Genomic DNA, 19,399 nt, shown 5'->3' with positions numbered 1-19,399 from the left:
GGCAGGAGCAGCCCTGCGGGAGGGCACACCTCCAGGGTTTGGCAGCAGGTTTCTCGCGCGGGGGGCGAGGTGTGCGCGAGGAGGTGGCTCTGCTGCGCCTGAGCACCGGGCTGCGTCTCGGCCCCCCCGAGCATTAACGGGATCCCCGATGCGGGCTCGCAGTTACCCGGGCTGCGCGCACCCGGCCGCCGCGAGTCGCAGGTGGCCGGCTTGCTGGTGGGTCACCAGACGAGGGCCCCGGAGGACCCTGGCCCCGGGCCCCGGTGACCCTACGGCGTCAGCGCTGCCGGTGGGCTCGGAGCGTCTCGCGGCGCCGGCGCTCGCGCCCTGGTTTGCCGGGGCCTCGGAGCCGGGTGGATGGGTTTGGGGCAGGGAGCAAGGATCTAGGGTCAGGAGCCTTGTGACCCCGGGTGGTGGGGCTGCCGCGTGCCTCAGTTTCCCCGTCGGCGGGGAGTGACTCAGCACGGGCAGCGGCGGGGGTTCGGGCGGTTGCTCTTCATCAGTGAGCTCGGTGTGGCCTCAGCCTGGCTGGAGCTGCTCTCTGCGTTTGCGCGGCGGAAACGTAAAGGCCAGGCAGCTCGGGGTCGGGCGTGCCAGGCACGGAGAGGCTAGCTGGACACGGCTGGCAAAATGGGGAAACCGAGGCAGAGGGGCGGGAAAGAGACTGATCCGCATCTGCCCCGCAGGGCCAGTGCGGGGCGAGAACGCCTCCTGGGTCTCCGGGGCTAAAGGTGGCGATAGGCCCGAGTGTCAGCCAGTGCCTGGTGCCCGTTAGCTCCCCTCCCTGTGACCTGGGCAGACGGACACGTTTGCCAGGCTGCAGGACAACACTAAGGCTTGGTGTTTATGCAGCAGCTTCCACCTCTGGGGCTGTCAGCATTGGCTCACGGGACCTTGTCACCCCCTTCCCACCCAGCAAGGCCAGGCCCATGACAAGGGCATGGGGCTCAGGGCAGAGGGAAGGAGCAGCATGGGGAGCAGGGACGAGGGAGTGACGTGGGGCATCTTAAGGCCTAAGGAGGGAGGGCGAGGAGTCGGGGCTCCTGCTCCGACTCGCTTTGTGACCTTGGGTGAATCCCTTTGCCCCTCTATGCCTCGGCCTGCCTAGGAAACTGGGACAGGCTGGGGTGGGGGGCTGGGCAGAGGCACTGAGGGAGCACATAGGTGCCTGGCAAGTGGGGCATTCGAGGCGGTCTGTGGCGGTCTCGGGGTTGGGCTGGGCCTGGCAGGGCTGGGCAGGCACTGACGGCATGGGTGCTTGGGGCAGGAGGCGCTGAGGAAGATCATCACCACGCTGGCCGTGAAGAACGAGGAGATCCAAAACTTCATCTATGCCCTCAAGCAGATGCTGCAGAACGTGGAGGTAGCGTGGCGCTGCGGCCCTGGCGTTCCCCGGCCCTGGCCTGGGGCATGGGCCTGATGGCTCTACTTGCCCCACGGTACTGGCACATTGCCTCCCCTTGCGGGACGGTGCTGCCCACCCCCAGCACTGTGGCCAGTCCAGCCCCACAGTGCGGCCACCTGCCTTGCTCCGCGCTCCACTGCGGTGTTGGCATGAGGGCAAGCTCGGCCCTGACCCCCCCCACAGGTTGATTTCCCTCGGGGGTGGAGTTCCCCGCCAGCAGGGCCCCAGTCGCGCCCTCACGACTGCCCTCGTCTACCTCGGCCAGGCCAACTCCATCAAGGTGCAGGAGGACCTGGAGGGTGAGTTCCAGACTCTGTACTCCCTGCTGGATGAGCTCAAGGAGAACATGCTCATGAAGATCAAGCAGGACCGGGCCAGCCGCACCTATGAGCTGCAGGTGAGACCCCTCCCCAGCCCCGGCCCCCCAGGCCCCGTCGCCCGGGCTCCTCACTATCTCTGTCCCCCAGAACCAGCTGGCCGCCTGCACCAAGGCGCTGGAGAGCTCCGAGGAGCTGCTGGAGACGGCCAACCAGACGCTGCAGGGCGCCGAGAACCACGACTTCCATCAGGTGTGCCTGCCCTGCTGCGGGTGGGAGGAGATGGGGGGAGCTGTGCTGCTGGGAGGGGGGCACAGGACGAGACGTGGCCCCTTCCTGACGTTGGGTGAGGGAGCTGGAGAGGGCAGCCCCTGCCCACGTCTCCTATCCCATCTTTGGGGGCTCTGCACAGCATTCGAGCCTCCATTCCCCAGCCGCGAGCCAATGTCTTTGGGCTGCGGGTCTAGACGGGGACAGCTTCCACCTCCGGGGGCTCATTAGTGGACCCCCAGCATGTGCGTACCAGCGTGGCACTGCTGTGGACAGAGCTAAGATTTCAAAAAAGGGGTGCAGATGGTGTGAAGAAATGCTCCGTATAACGGCGCACGTTTTTCGCCAGGTAAAAAAGAAAGGAGAAGCTTTACTAATGTGCTGGGTCCTAGGGCTCTATTATTCCATTTAAAATCAAAGCAAAAATGAATATGACCTCATTGGGATGGCTGCTCCTTTGCTAGATGATGTGTTGAGTTTCCCGCTGTTGCAGGCTGCCATGCGGGTAACCTGGGTTCGATTCTGGGATGCAGATGTAACTACAGCCATCGAGGCCCCGAGCATCCGAACTCTGTCTGGCCTTTGGTCTAAGGGGGGATGGAAGGTGCGGGCAGCCTCCACTCCTCCATTCTCCTGCCCACGCATATGCATTGAAGGTCTGGGTGACCGCTCACACACGTACCATGGTCCACAAGGGCTGATGGTTACCTACTGCTACACTAAGTTTTAAAATAACAACAAAGCAGTGAAAGATCCTGGGGTTTTTTGGTTTTTTTAGCCCTATGCTCTTTAGACTTCACTGCACATTTCTCATTCAGATCTGGGAAATAGTCTTGACAGTGCACCCATCGCTGTCCTGGCAGCCAGCTCCATGCTTGAGCTAGTGTTCACCTGAGCACAGGTTACCACTCCTGAGTTAAGCTTGAGCTAGAACTAAAAGCAGCCTTTAGGGCTGTGAAGCAGGAGAAAGACGTTACTGGGAATAGCTAACAAGACAAGGACCCTGCAAAAGCAAGGATAGTTGATGAATCAGGATTGTTAAAAGGAGAGAGGGTCATATTAGCAGGAATCATGTCTCTTATAGTGAGACAGGAGGTCAATGGACTTCATCCGGACGGCCTGAAGAGAAATGCTGCTGCCCTGCCAGGCAGTTGGTTTTAAAGCTTAGGTGGAGCAGAAATGGAGGGGGTGGCACTGCATCCCCCTGGATCCACCCCTGGATGTGGCTCCGTAGGGTGCACAAGGTTTGTGCCCTCCAAGGTGGCACTGAGGGCAGCTGTGCTGCAGGCTTCTCCTCCTTGCCTCCAGGGATGCCTGCCAGACTGCTCAGCTCCTCGCTTACAGCGTCCCCCACCCCTCCCCAGCTCCAGCCTCCCACAGCGGGTGCTGTGGATGGAGACTGACACTTTACCTTCCCTGCCTTAGCACATGCCAGGGAGCAGGTTCCTCCCGGCTGCCCTGGAGCATGGTGGTGGCTCAGCCTTGTTTCTGTGGAGGCTGCACTTTCCTGGGGACACCTCACTTGGCTCTTACTAAGCCGCTTGCCGCTTGCCTCTGTGCTGTCCGGTGCCAGGGAGTCCTGCAGGTCGACACCACCTGGGTTCTCTTCCTACCTCTGCTGCTGACACAGGGATTGCGCTTCACCCCTCTGTGCCTTAGTTTCCCCACGGGGGCCTTGCCTACCCTACAGGGGGGTCTGGGGTTGTGTGGCTGAGCAGGTTCACCTGTGATGGGGCTCGCTAGCAGCACAGGCTGCGGCAGTGTGCAGGCACACCCAGCTCAGCCAGCCCCATCTGACCCTCTCCTCTCTGTCTTTTTGTCCTCCTTTCTCTCTCCTCTGCTTCGAAGGCTGCCAAGCAGATCAAGGATAGGTACGATCCTGCCTTCGCTGCCGGGCGCTGCGCTGCACTGCTTACTAACCCAGCGTGGGCGGGTGTGTCTGTCCCCACCGCCCCGGCCCCTGGCTGGGGGGGCCTGGAGGGGAGGGAAGGCGTCTAGCTGTTGGGGGCTGATGCCAAACCCTGTGTGTCCTGTGAGGGGGGCAGGCCCTGAATGCCCTGGTGGGGGGAAGCTCTTTGTTGGGGATCACATGTGAGAGAGGGGCCCTTCTGACCCGTGTCCCTGCCCCATCCCCAGTGTGACGATGGCCCCTGCCTTCCGGCTCTCACTCAAGGCCAAGGTGAGCGACAACATGAGCCACCTTATGGTTGACTTCGCCCAGGAGCGTCGGATGCTGCAGGCCCTCAAATTCCTCCCGGGTAGGTGGGCATCCCTCTGGGGCTGGCTGGAAGGGGTACCTGATAGCCAGGGCAGAGTTGAGAAGGACGTGGGCCATGGTTGGAAGGGAGCACAGGCCATGGCTGGGGGTAGAAGCGGGGGGCACAGGGCCATGACTTCATCCCCTCGCTTTCACACCCACAGTCCCCGGCGCCCCCGAGATCGACATGGCCGAGTCACTGGTGGCTGACAACTGTGTGACACTGGTGTGGAAGATGCCGGATGAGGACAGCAAGATCGACCACTACGTGTTGGAGTATCGCAAGACCAACTTTGAGGGCCCCCCCCGCGTCAAGGAGGACCAGCCCTGGATGGTCATTGAGGGCATCAAGCAGACTGAGTACACCCTCTCCGGTGAGGGGCCGGAGGTGCCCAGAGGGGTGCTGTGTGGCGTGGGGCAGGGATGTTCCCAGGTCCTGCAGCCGGAGGCGCTGTGGGCTGGGTACTGTCTGCAGGGGCTGACGAGGGGCGACCAGGGGGCTCCCAGCCGCCCCCATGACTCTGGGTGCCTCTGCAGGGTTGAAGTTTGACATGAAGTACATGAATTTCCGTGTGAAGGCCTGTAACAAGGCCGTGGCAGGCGAGTTCTCCGAGCCAGTCACCTTAGAAACTAGAGGTAGGTCCTGGCAGGGATGCGGGGGGATGCTGAGGGGCTCTGGGCATGGGGTCCTGCTCTCATGGCAGCATAGAGGGATCCTCGGAGGTGAAGGGTAGGAGAGGCTGCAGGGCTGGTTTGGGGCTCAGGAGGCTGGGAGACGACCCCTCCCTGGGCTGGGGATGAGCTGGGATGGGAGCAGTTAAGGGGGCATCCACATGGTTGGAGGTGCTGGGACAGAGGGGTGCAGTGGGATGAGGGGAGCTGGGAGCTGAGGTCTTCCCAGGATGGGGACGCAGGGGAGCCACCTGCGTCTGACTGCTGCTCCGTCCCCAGCCTTCATGTTCCGCCTGGACGCCGGCACCTGTCACCAGAACCTGCGGGTGGAGGAGCTCAGCGTGGAGTGGGATGCCATGGGCGGAAAGGTGCAGGACATCAAGGCACGCGAGAAGGACAGCAAGGGCCGCACCGCATCGCCCGTCAACTCCCCCGCCAGGTAGCGCCCGGGCCTCTCGCTGCACGGGGGCTCCGACCTGGGGAGCAGGCCTTCCTCAGGGCAGCTGGGAGCTCCCGTGATGTTTGCCGCCCTCTTCGGGGCCTTGGGGTCTGGGCCTGATCCTTGAGGGGACCCAAGGGTCCTGGCCAACCATTAGCGGGGAGCTGAGCAAGGCAACAAGGAAGCTCAGCTGTTTTTTTTGTCCATCCACAGGTGCGTGCAGTCTCCAAAAAGGATGCCCTCAGCACGTGGCGGCAGGGACCGTTTCACCGCTGAGTCCTACACCGTGCTGGGTAGGAGCCCATCTGGGGTGGGGAGGTGTCTGTGGTGGGATGTGGGGCCGGTGGCACCTTCACGGAGCAGGTGGCTATGGGGTCATCCGTTCTGGGGGTGAGGGGCCCTTGCTGGCCCCGGCTGAGAACACCCTGCTTGCTCCACCTGCGGCCCCATAGGTGACACACTCATTGATGGGGCTGACCACTACTGGGAGGTGAAGTACGACCGGGACAGCAAGGCCTTTGGCGTGGGGGTGGCCTACCGCAGCCTGGGCAAGTTCGACCAGCTGGGCAAGACCTCTGCCTCCTGGTGCCTCCACCTCAACAACTGGCTGCAGGTCAGCTTCACCGCCAAGCACAACAACAAGGCCAAGGTGTTGGATGTGCCTGTGCCCGACTGCATCGGCGTCTACTGCAACTTCCACGAAGGTGCCAGGGTGGGAGGGGAGGGGGTGTCCCAGCTGAGAGGGATGTGTCCTGTTGTGCATGTGGGGGAAGGCAACAAGCCCTGCTGTGTGTGTGCACATGTGTGGGTGTGTGCATGTTCACATGCATGTTCATGCTTTCCTCTCGCTGCGTGGAGTGCACCTTGCTCTGTGTGTGCGTGTGCCTGCCTGTGGACACTTACTGAAGGGGGCTGTGTCTTGCTCTTAGTGTGCGGTGAAGGGAACAAGCCCTGCTCTATCTGTGTGCATGTGTGGGTGTGCACATGTTTGTGTGCATGCGTGTGTCTGGAAGGAATCCACCCTTCTGTGTGTGTGTGTGCGCGTGTGTTCCTGCTTCCCCCTTGCTGGATGGAGTGCACTTTGCTGTGTGTGTGTGTTTTTATATGCATGCATGTGCACAAGTGCCTATGCTCTGTGTGTGCGCTGCATCCTGTGCTGCTTGCACATACACGTAACAGTGGCTTTTATGTGACAGGCCCCTTCTCCAGTGGGGCTGGGACAGACTCCTCCCTTTCCTCCCCGTATAGGGGTCCCCCTCATGGGTCAAGGGCACCTCAGTCTCCATGGCCGGTGCTGCCTGGGTTGCCTTTCTGGCAGCTGCAGCAGGGCACCTTTGGCCTGGGAGAGAGCTAGTGCTGAGTGGGGGCTCAGCTACACCCACAGTGTACAGAGTAGTGCAGAAGGCAGCTTGCACAAGTGCTCCTGGTGCAGGGATCACTCACGAGGGCTTTGCATGGACACATGCAGCTGCGGCAGCACGAGCCCCCATGGCACACGGACAGCCCGGGCGGGTAATGCTGCCTAGCCAGCCCCTGTGTTCCTGCCCACCTGACTCAACCTCAAACTGGGCTGCAGCAGTGGCCTTGGCAGATCCCCCTCTGCACTGTGCAGCTCTGAGGTGGCAGAGAGTGAGTGACATGCCACCCTCACAGTGTCCCTCTCTTCCCCTTTCTGCCTGCAGGCTTCCTGTCCTTCTACAATGCAAAAACCAAGCAGCTGCTCCATACATTCAAGGCCAAATTTACCCAGCCCGTGCTTCCTGCTTTCATGGTAAGGCATTACTCACCGGATGGGGAGGTGGGGGAGGAACGGCTGTGGTTTCAGATGCTGGGGGGGGTGCCTACTGCTGCCCCCCACAGCAGCAAAGCTGGTAGGATCAAGCAGTTGCAAGGTTTGTGCTTGCTCAGTAGCCCTTCCAGCAGTTGAGCGGTTAATCCAGCATCTCTCCTTGCTGGTGTGAGGTGCAGGGTGGGGGTCTGTCACCACCCCCTTCTCCTGTGCTGATTTAGTTGGCTGCAGTGGGGAGCTGAGCCCATGGCAGCCCTGCAGCTCTCTAGGGTGCATCTAGCTGGCTGGCAGGGGTTGTCAGGGCACTGCTGTGGGGGAAGGTCACAGCACCGGGGGTCCACCTGTGTTGGAGCAGGCACAGCTCGCATGACAGTCTGGTAGTTTGGTGCTCAGCTCATTGTGGTACACAGGACAAGGGCAAGCGGCAGGGAAGGGACCTGGGATACTGGATACCTGGGTTCAGACCCTACCTTTGCTCCTTCCTGCCATTGCCTGGCTCTGTGCCTCAGTTTCCCTCTCCCTCCAGGACATGAGGAGCATGTAACATGGTTGAATGGCAGCAAGACCCTTGCCTGTGTAGGGACGAGGGCAGGCTGCCCAAACCTCCCAGCTGCAGCCCAGTCCCGCCCTAAGTCTGGTGGGGCATGTACTGGGGGCCCTGCCGTCACCATCCCCGCGCTCTCCCCGCAGGTCTGGTGCGGCAGCTTCCACGTGTACTCGGGGCTGCAGGTGCCCAGCTCTGTCAAAAGCCTCCAGAAGCGGAACAGCACCACCAGCAGCTCCAACGCCAGCCTGACCTAGACACCGCGGGACTGGGACCAGCGTCACGGTGGGACTGGGGCATTGCCTGGGCTCTCCCACTGCCCCCCAGAACCAGCCTCTGGTGGGAAGGACACTCCATGACTTCTCCTCTCCCTGTCCCGGGAAGGGGCTGGAGCTGAGGGGGCAACGCCCCAGTGCCGGGGCAGGAGAGGGCCGCAGCACCTATAGCTCTCTGAATGTATCCAGACTGACCCACCAGAGCCTGCCACCCCCACCTCTGCCACACTTGCCTTTAAGAGCAGGGGACCACATGAGCCAGCCTTGTGCCAAAGCGGGCCGTCGACCAACCGCCTTGCCGTGACCCGGGAGCAGGAGCCTGGGCCGCTGGATGCAATGGGCAGGGCAGTGTTTTTCTGGCAGTCATACGACCCGACTCTTAAAGGTGACCCCCTGGCACGCGGCTGCTCTTAGACCCCTTAGCCTCTCTCGTGACACGATGCTTTGGCCTTAACGATCGCCGTAGGTGTAGACGTCCCTGTTCCCCTGGCACGGGCTAGGGGAGGGAATGGTGTCCGTGTGTCGTGCTGCTCCTGGCTGGAAGTGACATTAAAGTATCTTCCTCCTCGCTGCCCAGGGCTGGGGCTGCCTCTTCTCTGGTCTTTGCTTGGGGTCTGCTTATGCCCAGTGATGGGTTGGGGAGCCCTACCCCTGGCTGCTGGACATCTAACCTCTCCCGTAACCCAGCAGGAAGCTGTTGAAGAGATCCAAGCTCTCTACTGCAGTGGTGCAGTTGCTTCCCACAAGGGGCTAAGCCACTGGGGTGCCACAACTCAGTGTACCACAGGGTCCATTAAGCAACAATTGGCTCCTATGAATTAACAGCTGCACAGTCCTTGGAGGGCAAAGGTCTGGCTGGACCATCTGAGCCAGGCTTGTGGAGAGGTGTGTGGCTGAGCGAGGGGGTCCAGGCTGCCTCAGCCCCTTGCTGCTGTGAGACCCTCGGGGATGGGTCTGCACCCAGTAGAGCGGAGACCTCATCCCTGTGGAGCTGGGGTTGAGTCTGGTGCTGCTGGGAGGTGACCCCACTGAAGCGGTCCAGCCCCAGAGCAGCAGGGGCGTGCAGCAGTGCAGTGTGGCATAGCGCTGGGGGGACTGCCAGAACTGGGACTGGTGCTGGAAGGTGCCCTGCCACAAGGCTGAGACAAGCCCTTTGTTAGCACTGGGGGCACCTCCTGCCTTGGCAATAAATATCCTGATGTTTCTGAGGCAGTGAGAGCAGCTGGATCCTGCCAGGCCTGTCCTTGGTGCTGCTTAGAAACAACCCCCCACCCAACCCCCTCCCCTGCGCAGGGCATGGCTGCCAGGCAGTAGTTTCCATAGCTGGCACCGTGGAGGGCAGGTGGGCGCTGCCAGTTCCCTCTGGACAACACAAGCTTGTGGCAGTCTCTCTGGTTGGGGTCTGGGACTCGGGGGGCCTGCACATCAGACCCCAAGTGCATCTTCTCAGCCAGTGGAGAATAAAGTGGGGTACAACTCCCCCCACACACGTGGCCTCTGTCTGCACCGAGCTCCTAGCTCCTTGCCCCAGCCACCTCGTGGCAAGATGTAGTAATAGGCGCCATCAGCTGCTCCTGCTTTTCATTAGTTTACACCGGTGTATAACACCTGTGTGTCCTCCTGTTCTCCCTCCAGATGGGTGCAAGGACCCCCCCAAGTCCAGAGGGGAGGGGAGGGGGAACAGGCCAGCCCCACACCCTCAGGCACCTCCGTGGAGCACAAAGGGCCCGATGTGCATTGTCCTGCTGGGACACGCGGCTGTTGTCAACCCCTGCCAAAAATCAATCAATCAATCAGCTCCTCACCCCCCGCAGTACATCTCTCTGAGCCCTCACATCCCAAACTCTTCTAAGAGGCGAGACCTGGGTACCCAGTCCCTGGCCCAGCCGTGAGCGGTCAGGGCTGGCAGTGATTCCAGGCAGAGGGGCCAAACGGTGCATTTATTAGCAATGCATGCAAAGGGGCTGGTCTCAGTGAGCCTCAGCCCCAAGGGTAGGTGCCCAGCTGGCCCTGGGCGTCATGGGCCTGACCCTCAGCTGGCATCACTCACTGCTTTCCTTGCTCTGGCAGCAGCTGGGCCCATTGAAGGCAATATGGGGACCAGGCAGGAGGCTGGGGTCTAGCTGCAGCATCCCTGCTCCTCCCTGAGTGCTCAAAACCCAGGCAGCCAAATCCTGGCTGGCAGGAGCCTGTGGTCCCTTTGCTCCTGGTGTGCAGCCCCAGTCCTGGGCTCCCCCAACCCTCCTGGGGTCTCACACCATCTAAAGACTTTCTGCTCCCAGGGTCGGGGTTCCCCCTCCTCCCCATCCATCTGCTGCCCCAGCCCCATGCCCCTCCTGCACTCGCACAACAGTGCTGCCCTTGTTCTTCGACATTATGCAAAACAGGGCAGGGACAGCTCTGCAGTGGGCTGAAACTCAACATGCAAAGACCTGGGCCCAGGCAAATGATCCCCAGCCCAGTCTCTGCCCTGCCTCCACCCCTGCCCTGGCTGCTGAAAGGGAATGGGGGTAACCCCAGTGAGGGACACCCACACCCAGGGCTGGGGCTAGTCAGAGCCCACCAAGGATACATTGGCAGGGGGAGGGGGAATGCAGCATTTGCCCTCTCCCTGGCACCTGCTAGCCCTGACAGGCCCAGGGCACGTACACACACACTGAGTTCAAGGGAGGGGTGCCGGCTGCCAGACCCCACATACAGCATGCCAGGCTTAAGTCTCAACTGTGATGCATGAAGCAGCAGATGGGGCGGCTTTGCCCTCGAAGCATCCCAACGAGGGGCAGGGGCAGCCGGGGAGAAGGGCTGAGGGGCCTGGGGGCTGTGGGGGGTTGGGCTGGCAGCAGAAGTCGCCATAGCGTCTCAGTCTTGGAGGGTGGCAAGTCGCTTCTGCAGCTTCAGCCTCAGCTCCTCCGACATGTCTGCAAGAGAGGAGGTGCTGCAGGACGGGGTGTCTGTGCCCTTCCCTGGGTACCAGCCTCAGCTCCCCGCCCCACGTCCTGGCTCCTAGCCCCCCGCTCCCCGCCAGAGAAGAGATGAGAACCCAAGTGCCCTGGCCCCCAGGCTGCAAGCCCTAGGACAGCTGCTGGCCCCAGATGGGTCCCCCTCAGCCCAGGGGCTCTCACCTATGGAGGGGCCAATGGGCACTGCACCCGGGTGGGGGAAGCTGCTGCTGTCCTTCCACGGTTTGGGAGCGACGCTGGGCTTGCTGGGAATTGGTGCCCAGGACCTTCTGCCATCTGGGAAGGGAGAGGGCAGGGGTCAGAGGGGCACACCCACCTGCCGCAAGAGCCACTGCCCTGCTCCGTGCCTCCGTTTCGCCTAGTCTCACGGGGGTCTGGGATGCCGGGGTCCTCACCACAGGGGTCCAGCATGGCTCCCCCTTGTCCTCAGCTCCTGCCCATCCCTCCCAGCTGCTCCCAGTGTGCTGTTCCCCCACCTGCCCCCTCAGCTGGCCTGGTCCTGGGTCTGGAGGGGGCAGAGGAAGGAGGCTGTGGGGCAGGAGAGGGGCCCCAGGCTGGAGCTGGGGTGGGGGAAGGGGTGGGAGAGCCTGGGGAGGGAGTGAGGCAGGTCTAACTCACTGAGGGAGAGCTGTACCTGGCCTGGGGGGGGCTGCTGGCCCGGGCAGGGGGGTCTTTGTTCGAGCTGCCCCCTTCCCAGATCTCCCTTATGGTGCCTGCCTGCCTGTGTGTCCGATGTGCAGGAACAAAAGGGGGGAGACTGGCTGCAGCAGCACTGCCCAGTGCCCCCCACTGCTACCCCCAGCGCTTGGGGAAGAGGGGCCAAGCACAACCTGGGGCCAACCACCCCGGGGTCAGACTCAGTGGCCTGGAGGAGTCGGGGGGCACCAAGCCCCCTGTGCTCTCCCCTCCCTGTGTCTGGCAGCCCCCGTGATCCCTCTCTGTAGGGGGATGCTCCTCTCCTCTCTCATCAGCAGCCCCCTGCCCCAAGGCATGACCAAGGGGCTTCCCTCCTCCCACCCTGAGCTCTGCCCGGCTGGGGGCAGCTCCTGGAGGACACTTGCATAGGCCCAGGTGCCTTCTCCAGCCCCCATGCAGTGGCTGCAGTGCTGGGCTCCACCTTCACCGAAAGGGTGCTTGGGTGCACCCTTGCCCCTGAAGCCAGAGCCAAGGGCAGCCTTGGGCCTGTGGCAGGCTGACCCCTGGGCTGGGGGTGTGATGTGGCAGTGGGTTACGCACAGCTGTGAGCATGTCCACGTGGGTGGCACCCCCTCTCCGCCACGCAGTCAGGCAGGGTGCCTGGCTCACTCACCCCTTGATGCCTTCATCTGTTTGATCTCGGCCACTTCTGGAGAAGACAATAGTCTGAACTGGGTGGGGGGTGAACAGAACCGACACTAGCCCCAACCTCCTCCCCGTACCCCACACGCTGGTACGTGGCCCCATCCAGGAACAAAAAAAAAAATCGCTTGCCCTGGTAGCTCACGGGGGTTGAGAGAGGCACCCCCAGCCCAGGCCCAAGACACCCCCAGGACAGCACCTCACCACGCCAAGGGCTGAGATCCCGTCTAACCTTTGTCATTTACGTAGGTCTCGTCTTCGTCTTCATCTTCATCTTCGTACACCGAGTCTGGGGCTGGGACAGGAGGCAGAGGCTTTGCCACAGGGTTCTTGAACTGGGGGGGCATCACTGTGCCCCCTTTCACACCTGCTGGGGGAGCAAGGAGGGCACAAAGTTAGCACCATTTAGGGGAATACAATGTGTAATAGGGAGGGGGACCTGCTGCATGGCTGGCGGGAGGGATCGGGCTCAGCCCAGTGCACAGGTGTTTGGAGAGTGCAAGTGGCGTGCAGGAAGCATATGTGCAGAGGCGAGCTAGACCCAGCACAGCTCATGCCAGGTCTGACAAAGTGTGCGACAGGCAGAGAGGACACAAATGCACCCGCCAATAGTGCCGACAGCCAGTGGGGCACTGCTGCAGAGAAGCTCGCAGCACTGGCTTCCCAGCTGGCAGCAGCAGCCAGGCCAATGTAGGAGGGAAGAGAGCCAAGCGGCCTGCGCGGCTCCACGCCCAGGGGGCACCGAGGGCCTGAGCTGCACATGAGTGCTGGTGTTGTGGTCACCTCTGCGAGCTGGGGCATGGGCGCCACGCGGGATGGGGGGCTGAGGCGCTGTCCAGACACTCTCCCCATTCTCCTTGTCGGTGTCCACGAACTCTGCAGAGCAGACAAGAGACAGGAGGGCCGAGATGAGGGCATCATGCCAGACAGCAGGACAAGCATCTGGACCAGCCCCTGCCCCCACCACGCAGCGTAGCCAGGCCTCTCCCTCGAGATCTGGGCTGATTTCCAAACCGAGGAAAGGAGCTGAACCTTCACTGGTTTCCCAGGGAGGATCAGGCGGTTTCACCCCAAATCACAGAGAGCCTGGTCCCAAAGCGGCAGGGTTTTGCCCTGTTCTAGGTCTGAGAGCAGGGGGAGAGGGCCTGCCCTTGAGCCACACGACGCGTGGGCAGGGCCGAGGGGGCACACACATGTGCAAACCCACCTAACTCCTTGGAGTAATCCTGGTCCAGGCACAGGGGCACCAGCGTGTTCTTGGTGTTGGAGACAAAGTAATTCACCACGTCGGTCAGCGAGGAGCAGTGGTACTGGCGGGGTGGGCAAGAGGAGAGAGCCCGTCACCAGAATGCGCAGAAGGGATTCTCCTGCAACCCGGATGCTTGGGGCCTGGGTCTCAGGGGTAAAAGGAGCCAGGTCCTACCCCACAAAGCGGGTCGGGGGCCCTGCTCCCCAGCTCTGTGCATTGGAAGAGGTTGGTTTGCCAAGGCTGGCACCCTGCCCCTATCCCGCACAAGGCAGGGAAACAGCCCCCTTCACCCTGTTGTTCCCCGTGCCACACTCACCGGCTGCTCCACGTCGAGGATGTAGTCTTGGTCCAGGCAGTTCACTCTGTAGTGCTTGATGAGCGGCGTGCTAGAGACAGTGCACAGGTGAGCAGGCTCCACAACTCAGTGTCACTGCCCCAGGGTCACCAGCATGCTCAGGCCCAGTCACCCTGGGAGGAGGGAATCTCAGCCCCACGCTCCCCACCCAGGGCAGTCCCCCTCCCCCGCATGAGGCCCACACCCTCACCCATTCAGTATCTGACGTGTGGTCACCGAGATGCTTTTCCCGTCGCCCCCCGGGCGCAGCAGCAGGTTGCCGCAGTCCTGGTTCTTCTCCAGCAGGACCTGGGCCTCTGTCCGGGACACCTTGAAAAAGCACCTGGCAAATGTGGGGCAAAGGAGACAACCCATTAAGTGCCTGGGGGGCACACGGGGCACAGCGGGAGCTGGTGGCTTCAGGGATGTGGGTTCGAGCCCTGCTCTGGACTTGTGCTGAATTCCAGCTCCAGTTTGGCTGCAGAGACTGGGCATCCGGGTGTTGGGGCTAGACACAGCAGTGGTCACACGTGGGACCAGGCACGTCACAGCCTGGTGCACAGCTGGCCACAGGAACCAGCCCTGGAGGGCTGGCACAGACCCCTGCTAGCCCAGGGCTCCCAGCCTGGTGCTGGTTCTCTACCGCAGCCCTGCCATGAGGTGTCGGGGATCTGCAGGCTACAGCCCCCACGGCCCCCCACGTCAGCAAGAGACGATGGCTTCTGTGGTGCTGGCCTACATGGGCTGTGGCACTGGCAGGGCTCTCCATCCCTCATATGGGCAATGCAGGGCCTGCACGGCCACAGATGCAGACCCCCCAGCCCACAGCAACCCCCACCGCAGCACACTTACTCCGGCATCTCCTGCTCCATGGGACCCAGGCTGCACAGGGTGGTGCTCTCATAATGGCTAAGCTGAGCCTGTCGCTCCTGCTCCTTGGCAAGGGCTTCAGACATCATGTATAGGTGCCCAGGCAGCAAGGTCAGGTTAGAGGGCACCTTCATCTGCAGGGCAGAGACAACATGCTCCAAGTCCCTCCCAATGCAGCCAAAGCCCCTGATGGCCCCATGCTTGACACCCACTCTCTCTGCCATCCCTGGATCAGTCTCAGGAGGTGCCCAGGGCTGCCATATCCTGTTCCTGCTCAGCCAGCCAGGAGGGCAGGGCTCTAGGTGCCAGGGGGCAGCTGCCTCCCAGGGGTCAAGCTCTCTGCAAAGAGCAGGTTTCATGGGGCTCAGAGGCATCCAGGGTGGAGAGAGGCCAAGCTGGATAACACGCAAGTTGGCTGGGCATGTGGGCACTTGTGCATGGAGTGTGTGGCTGCAGAGGGGGTGAAGGGAGGGGCATGCAGCAGGTGTGCAAAGAGCATGCATGCATGCATAGAGGGGCTGTGCAAAGGGCATGGGCTCTGCCAGCAGAAGGGCACATGAGGCTGGATCCGGCACGGCCATGGGGCCGCCACACCTGGCAGGGGGTGCCTGGGGCCCTACCTCCATGATGGTAAGGATGAATCCTTTCCACATCTCCCGGGACTCCAGGTTCTCAGCCTGAAAAACAACCACATCTCTGAGGACAGAGCCAGCAAGCACCAGCCACATACCTCGGGTCTGGCCTTGCCCAGCCAGGACAGGGCAGCTGTGGGGGCTGCACAGGGCAGCGGCAGGAGGAGACGCACCTTCAGCTTCACCTCCTGGCCCAGCAGCTTCAGGCTGAGCCCCAGGCTCTCCTCACCACCCCAGGAGCTGCTCTGGGCACCAGCATCTGTCAGGGACATGAAGCCATCCAGGTCTATCTTCTCCACGGGCTGCAAAGGAAGCATGGCTCCAGTGAGGCCCAGGCACCAGCCCTGGAGGAGCTGCCTGCCTGGTGCCCCTAGGACAGGGTGGGAGCGATGCCCCCACCTTGGTGCTGGATTCCCATCCAGCCCAGGACAGGGCTGACAAGTGTGTGGGGTCTCAGGCCAATGCCACACCCCTGCCACCGGCACGGAGCAGTCCCCTTGCTGTCTTCCCAGCCACGAGGCTGAGGGGTCAACGGGCCTCTTGTCCATGGAGGGAGCAACCCCCAACTCCAGCCTATGGACTGGGACTATTTTTGAGACCGAAGGGGTGCACATCCTCCAAGACTCAGCTGCTTTCCATGGGCAAACCCTAGCCCCCATGTGAGGGACCCTCCCAGGACTGGGCTGGAGACACCAGAGGAACATGAAGCCAATCCAGAGAGGTGCTGAGAGCCCTCAGCTCTGTGTCCCCAGCAGAACCGGTCCCTTCTGCTTGTTCCCCATCAGCGGCTTCCCCAGCTTGGGCGCGGGGGCCGTCGTTGGGGGTGCCCGGCTCCCACTTACCTGTGCATCCCGAGCATTGTGGTAGAAGTGCAGCGTGCGCCCCCGTAGCCCGGTCCAGTACCGCTTGTAGACCTGACGGCAAAGCACAGGGGCGTGAGAGCCTGGTACCGAGCCCCCCGCCAATCACCCAGCCCACCGGCATGGAAAATGGCTCCTTAGATGTGCTCCTGGCCCATGGGCTCTTGCTCAGGGTTGGCCCGCAGCCCCGGGTCTCCAGGGCATCTGCGGAAGAGAGGTGTCGTCCTCCACCTCCTGCCCCTGGCCCAGCCCTGCTTTCTGCTACCCCCACTCCTGCCTGGGGGCACCTGGGTCTCTCTGGGGGCTACTGTGCTGGCACCATCTCCAGGTGGGAGCTCAGGGGCAGGAGCAGTGGGATGAGGCCTGCTGTGCCCCCTGGGACTGAGACACGGGGAGGGGCTGGTCCCCTGGCTCCATGCAGCAGCTCCCAGACGGAGGCAGCTCTGAGCCCCACGGGGAGGTGGGGCAGCTATCATAGCCCAGCCACGGGCACGTGCGGGGAGGGGATGGGGGGGAGGAATGAAGGGTTTAATTGTTCTTGGCCTGCCGGCAACAGCTGAATGTTGTGACCCAAAATACAGGCCCTGCCGCACTGCCCCTTGCACTGCTGGGCACCCAGCTCCCCCACGCCAGGAGCATGTAGACTTGGGCTCTAAGATGGCATGACCATGCCATGACAGCTGCCCCCTGCCTGGCTGCATGCATACGAACACCATGCTTGTTCTGGGGCTGAATCCTCCAGGAGCCGGTCACATGCCCTGGGGCATCGCACGTACCAACACACCCAAGCGGATGCTGCGCTTCTCGAGTGTCCTGGACACGCACGAGTCTGACACCCTGGTTTGACTATCTGGAGGGCGGGGGGAGAGGGAAACGCGAGGTCTCAGCTAGATGCTGCCACTGGTTTGATGTGTGCCCTGGGCAAGTCACTACCTGCCTTGGGCCTCAGTTTTCCCATCTGCAAGATGGAGCTAAAGCTGCCTCACCCCTCTGCCAGCCCCTGGGAGATGCAAGGGGGCAGGAGGGGGATGCTGTGTATAAGCTCTGCATAATTAGCATGCAATTAACAGGGGCCCTGGGCAGGAGCTGCCCACCCCAGCCCTCCGAGGACACACAGACACCTCCCTTTTGCTCCCATCTCCCCCAGGCACAGCCATGGCCCCTGCCTGGCAGGGCTCACGCCTAGGGGTGAAGGCAAACAGAAACCTCATTTATATTCAAGCCCCAGCCTGCTTCCCCCAGACACCTGCAGGGGAATCTCGGACCCCCAGCCAGGCACAGAGGACCACCCCCACCCCACCAGCCAGCCAGAGCAGGGTTAGGGACACCGCCTAGCCCGGGCCAACACACAGGTGCCTTTATGGGCACTGCATTCCCCTGTTTACCCAGAGCATTTCCATCTCCAGGGCTGTCAGACCAGGGCCCAACTGCATCGAGCCCCGACCCGGGGATCTCGGAGCGCATCGGGGAGACCCCAAGAGAGCGGGGAGTCGGGCAAAGCAGGGCATTGAGGGCACCAGGGACGTTGGCCTTCGAGGTACATGGGGAAGGGACCCCAGGCCCCCACCAGGGCAGCACAGCCCACAGGGATCTCTCCGGTCGAACATGGGCTGAAGGAGAGTGAAGACCTGGGCAACGTGCAGCGGTCTCACTGTGGATTTAACCTGACCCAGATAAAGGGACAGGGGTGGGCAGATGTTTTCATACCCGGCTGAACAGACCAGGGGCAGCAGACTGGGGACAAGCACAAGCTGGGTCCGGTCAGTGCCCGCCCAGCCCCACGAGCCCTTTGCAAGCCGAGCCCGAGCAACTTCCTCTAAACAAACCTGGGAAGCAAGATCGAGCTGCGAGGACAGGGAGGCCCCAGCAAGCCATCCCAACCAGGGTGGCACCGAGTCCCGGGCAGGGGCTGTGTGTGCCTCACAGCAAGCACCTCCAGGGGTGAATTCGTGCCCCGTGGAGAGGCAAATTCAGCCCTGGGTAGGTCTGGCCCAATACGCTGCAGGCTCGGGGCCAGCGCCCGGGGGGAGGGGGGGGCCTGGGCTCTGGCTGCTCCCAGCCCTGGCACGCGCTCCGGGGGTCTCGCCATGCAAGCAGAGGGCATGACGTGGGGGTGCTCAGGGAGACACCAGGTCTACAGCCAAAGCATTGCCAGCCCCGGCAGGGACAGCCCTACCTTGTCGCGGGGTCCCTTCTTCTCCAGGAAGCTCTCGTAGTAGTGCGGGGGCAAGCTCTGCTTGGGCTTTAAGGTCCGTGGCACCCGCAGCGGCTGGGCCATGGTGCCCAGTGTGTAAACAGGGCACAGGGCAGATCCACAGAGCCCAGGACCAGGAAGCGACGCATAAATGCACCAGGCCCTCCCATCGCTCACCTGATTGGGCCCAGGTGAGGGCCAGGGAGCACAAACAACTCCCTGCCTCCACCCCCGGGCAGGCGGGTGTCGCCTCCCCCAGCGCCGGGGTGCTCCCCCTCCTACCCCCTGGGCCCCCTTCCTCCGGGGAGGGCCAAGGTCTCCCCATGCTCAATTTACTGAGCACGGCCCCCGCCGCGTTCAGTTTTGGCCGGGACAGGAGCCAGGCCCACCTCTGAGGGCCGCAGGGCACGGGGCTTCTGCCAGCCGGCGGGGCAGGGGCCGTCTGTCCTGCAGTGCCCTGGCAGCTGCATCCGTGCCAGCCCCGGTGCCAGCGGTTCCTTCCAGCTGGGGGGTTCGCCACAGCCCCCAGGGCACCCGCAGGGCTAGCACCAACTGCTCCTGCGGCCCCCGGGCCAGTCGGGGCGGTGTCGCTGCTCCCGGGCAGTGCACGGTGCTGTACGCTCTCAAGACAGGCCGCGAGAGCTGGCAGGGAAAGCGGGGCGCACGGGGGAGCAAAGGAGCCAGCGCGGCCTGGCCCCGGCTTCACCACAAAGCAGCCGCGCCGGCCCGGAAGAGCAGGCGGTCCCCGGCCAGCGCAAGACCCGGGGCCAGCTGGTCCCAGAGGCTGCAGGATCCCTGCCCCGGCCGGCGGGGACTGGCATTTGGGGACGCTCCCTGGCTCCAGCTCCGCTGGGCCAGCTGCCTTGCACTTTACTCCCTGACCCCTCCGCCCGCTGAACGCCACGCGCGTGCGGCCGGGGCCGGTGGCGGGGGCACCCCGCACGGGGCGGCTCCCGCCAGGAACGAGGAACTCGGCGGGGCCGCGAGCCGGAGC

General features: G+C 62.8%; 2 protein-coding genes across 6 annotated transcripts; one reads left to right on the top strand and one right to left on the bottom strand.

Annotated features, from left to right (window-relative positions):
* The first annotated feature begins 617 nt into the window (after positions 1 to 617).
* On the top strand, positions 618 to 8,540 carry FSD1 (fibronectin type III and SPRY domain containing 1). 3 transcript variants are annotated; one of them, XM_019556999.1, is made up of 12 exons: positions 618 to 1,363; positions 1,671 to 1,802; positions 1,873 to 1,974; positions 3,853 to 3,863; positions 4,129 to 4,250; positions 4,414 to 4,623; positions 4,787 to 4,885; positions 5,201 to 5,360; positions 5,574 to 5,653; positions 5,813 to 6,064; positions 7,043 to 7,131; positions 7,840 to 8,540. In XM_019556999.1, the coding sequence occupies exons 1-12, from the start codon at positions 1,346 to 1,348 to the stop codon at positions 7,948 to 7,950; spliced, it is 1,386 nt and encodes a 461-aa protein (XP_019412544.1). In that variant the 5' UTR covers positions 618 to 1,345; the 3' UTR covers positions 7,951 to 8,540. The 3 variants fall into 3 exon arrangements, with proteins under 3 accessions (XP_019412544.1, XP_019412543.1, XP_019412545.1); XM_019556998.1 differs by having other exon boundaries at positions 619 to 1,363; positions 3,841 to 3,863; XM_019557000.1 differs by lacking the exons at positions 618 to 1,363; positions 3,853 to 3,863 and having other exon boundaries at positions 1,709 to 1,802.
* A 1,349-nt stretch (positions 8,541 to 9,889) lies between these two features.
* STAP2 (signal transducing adaptor family member 2) lies at positions 9,890 to 18,563 on the bottom strand. 3 transcript variants are annotated; one of them, XM_019557003.1, is made up of 13 exons: positions 18,388 to 18,563; positions 16,194 to 16,265; positions 15,525 to 15,653; positions 15,340 to 15,396; positions 14,702 to 14,853; positions 14,061 to 14,192; positions 13,832 to 13,901; positions 13,474 to 13,576; positions 13,050 to 13,142; positions 12,499 to 12,633; positions 12,238 to 12,273; positions 11,095 to 11,204; positions 9,890 to 10,890 (listed from the first exon to the last, which is right to left on the bottom strand). In XM_019557003.1, the coding sequence occupies exons 1-13, from the start codon at positions 18,487 to 18,489 to the stop codon at positions 10,828 to 10,830; spliced, it is 1,254 nt and encodes a 417-aa protein (XP_019412548.1). In that variant the 5' UTR covers positions 18,490 to 18,563; the 3' UTR covers positions 9,890 to 10,827. The 3 variants fall into 3 exon arrangements, with proteins under 3 accessions (XP_019412548.1, XP_019412547.1, XP_019412546.1); XM_019557002.1 differs by having other exon boundaries at positions 9,890 to 10,886; positions 11,091 to 11,204; positions 12,499 to 12,636; positions 18,388 to 18,562; XM_019557001.1 differs by having other exon boundaries at positions 12,499 to 12,636; positions 18,388 to 18,562.
* Positions 18,564 to 19,399: the final 836 nt, after the last annotated feature.

The sequence above is a fragment of the Crocodylus porosus genome, unplaced genomic scaffold (genome assembly GCF_001723895.1).
Source record: "Crocodylus porosus isolate Cpor-Errol unplaced genomic scaffold, CroPor_comp1, whole genome shotgun sequence".
In the NCBI taxonomy this organism is placed as follows: domain Eukaryota; kingdom Metazoa; phylum Chordata; order Crocodylia; family Crocodylidae; genus Crocodylus; species Crocodylus porosus.
The sequence above is the reverse complement of the archived record's forward strand: the minus strand, read 5'-3'. Positions and strand labels throughout refer to the sequence as shown.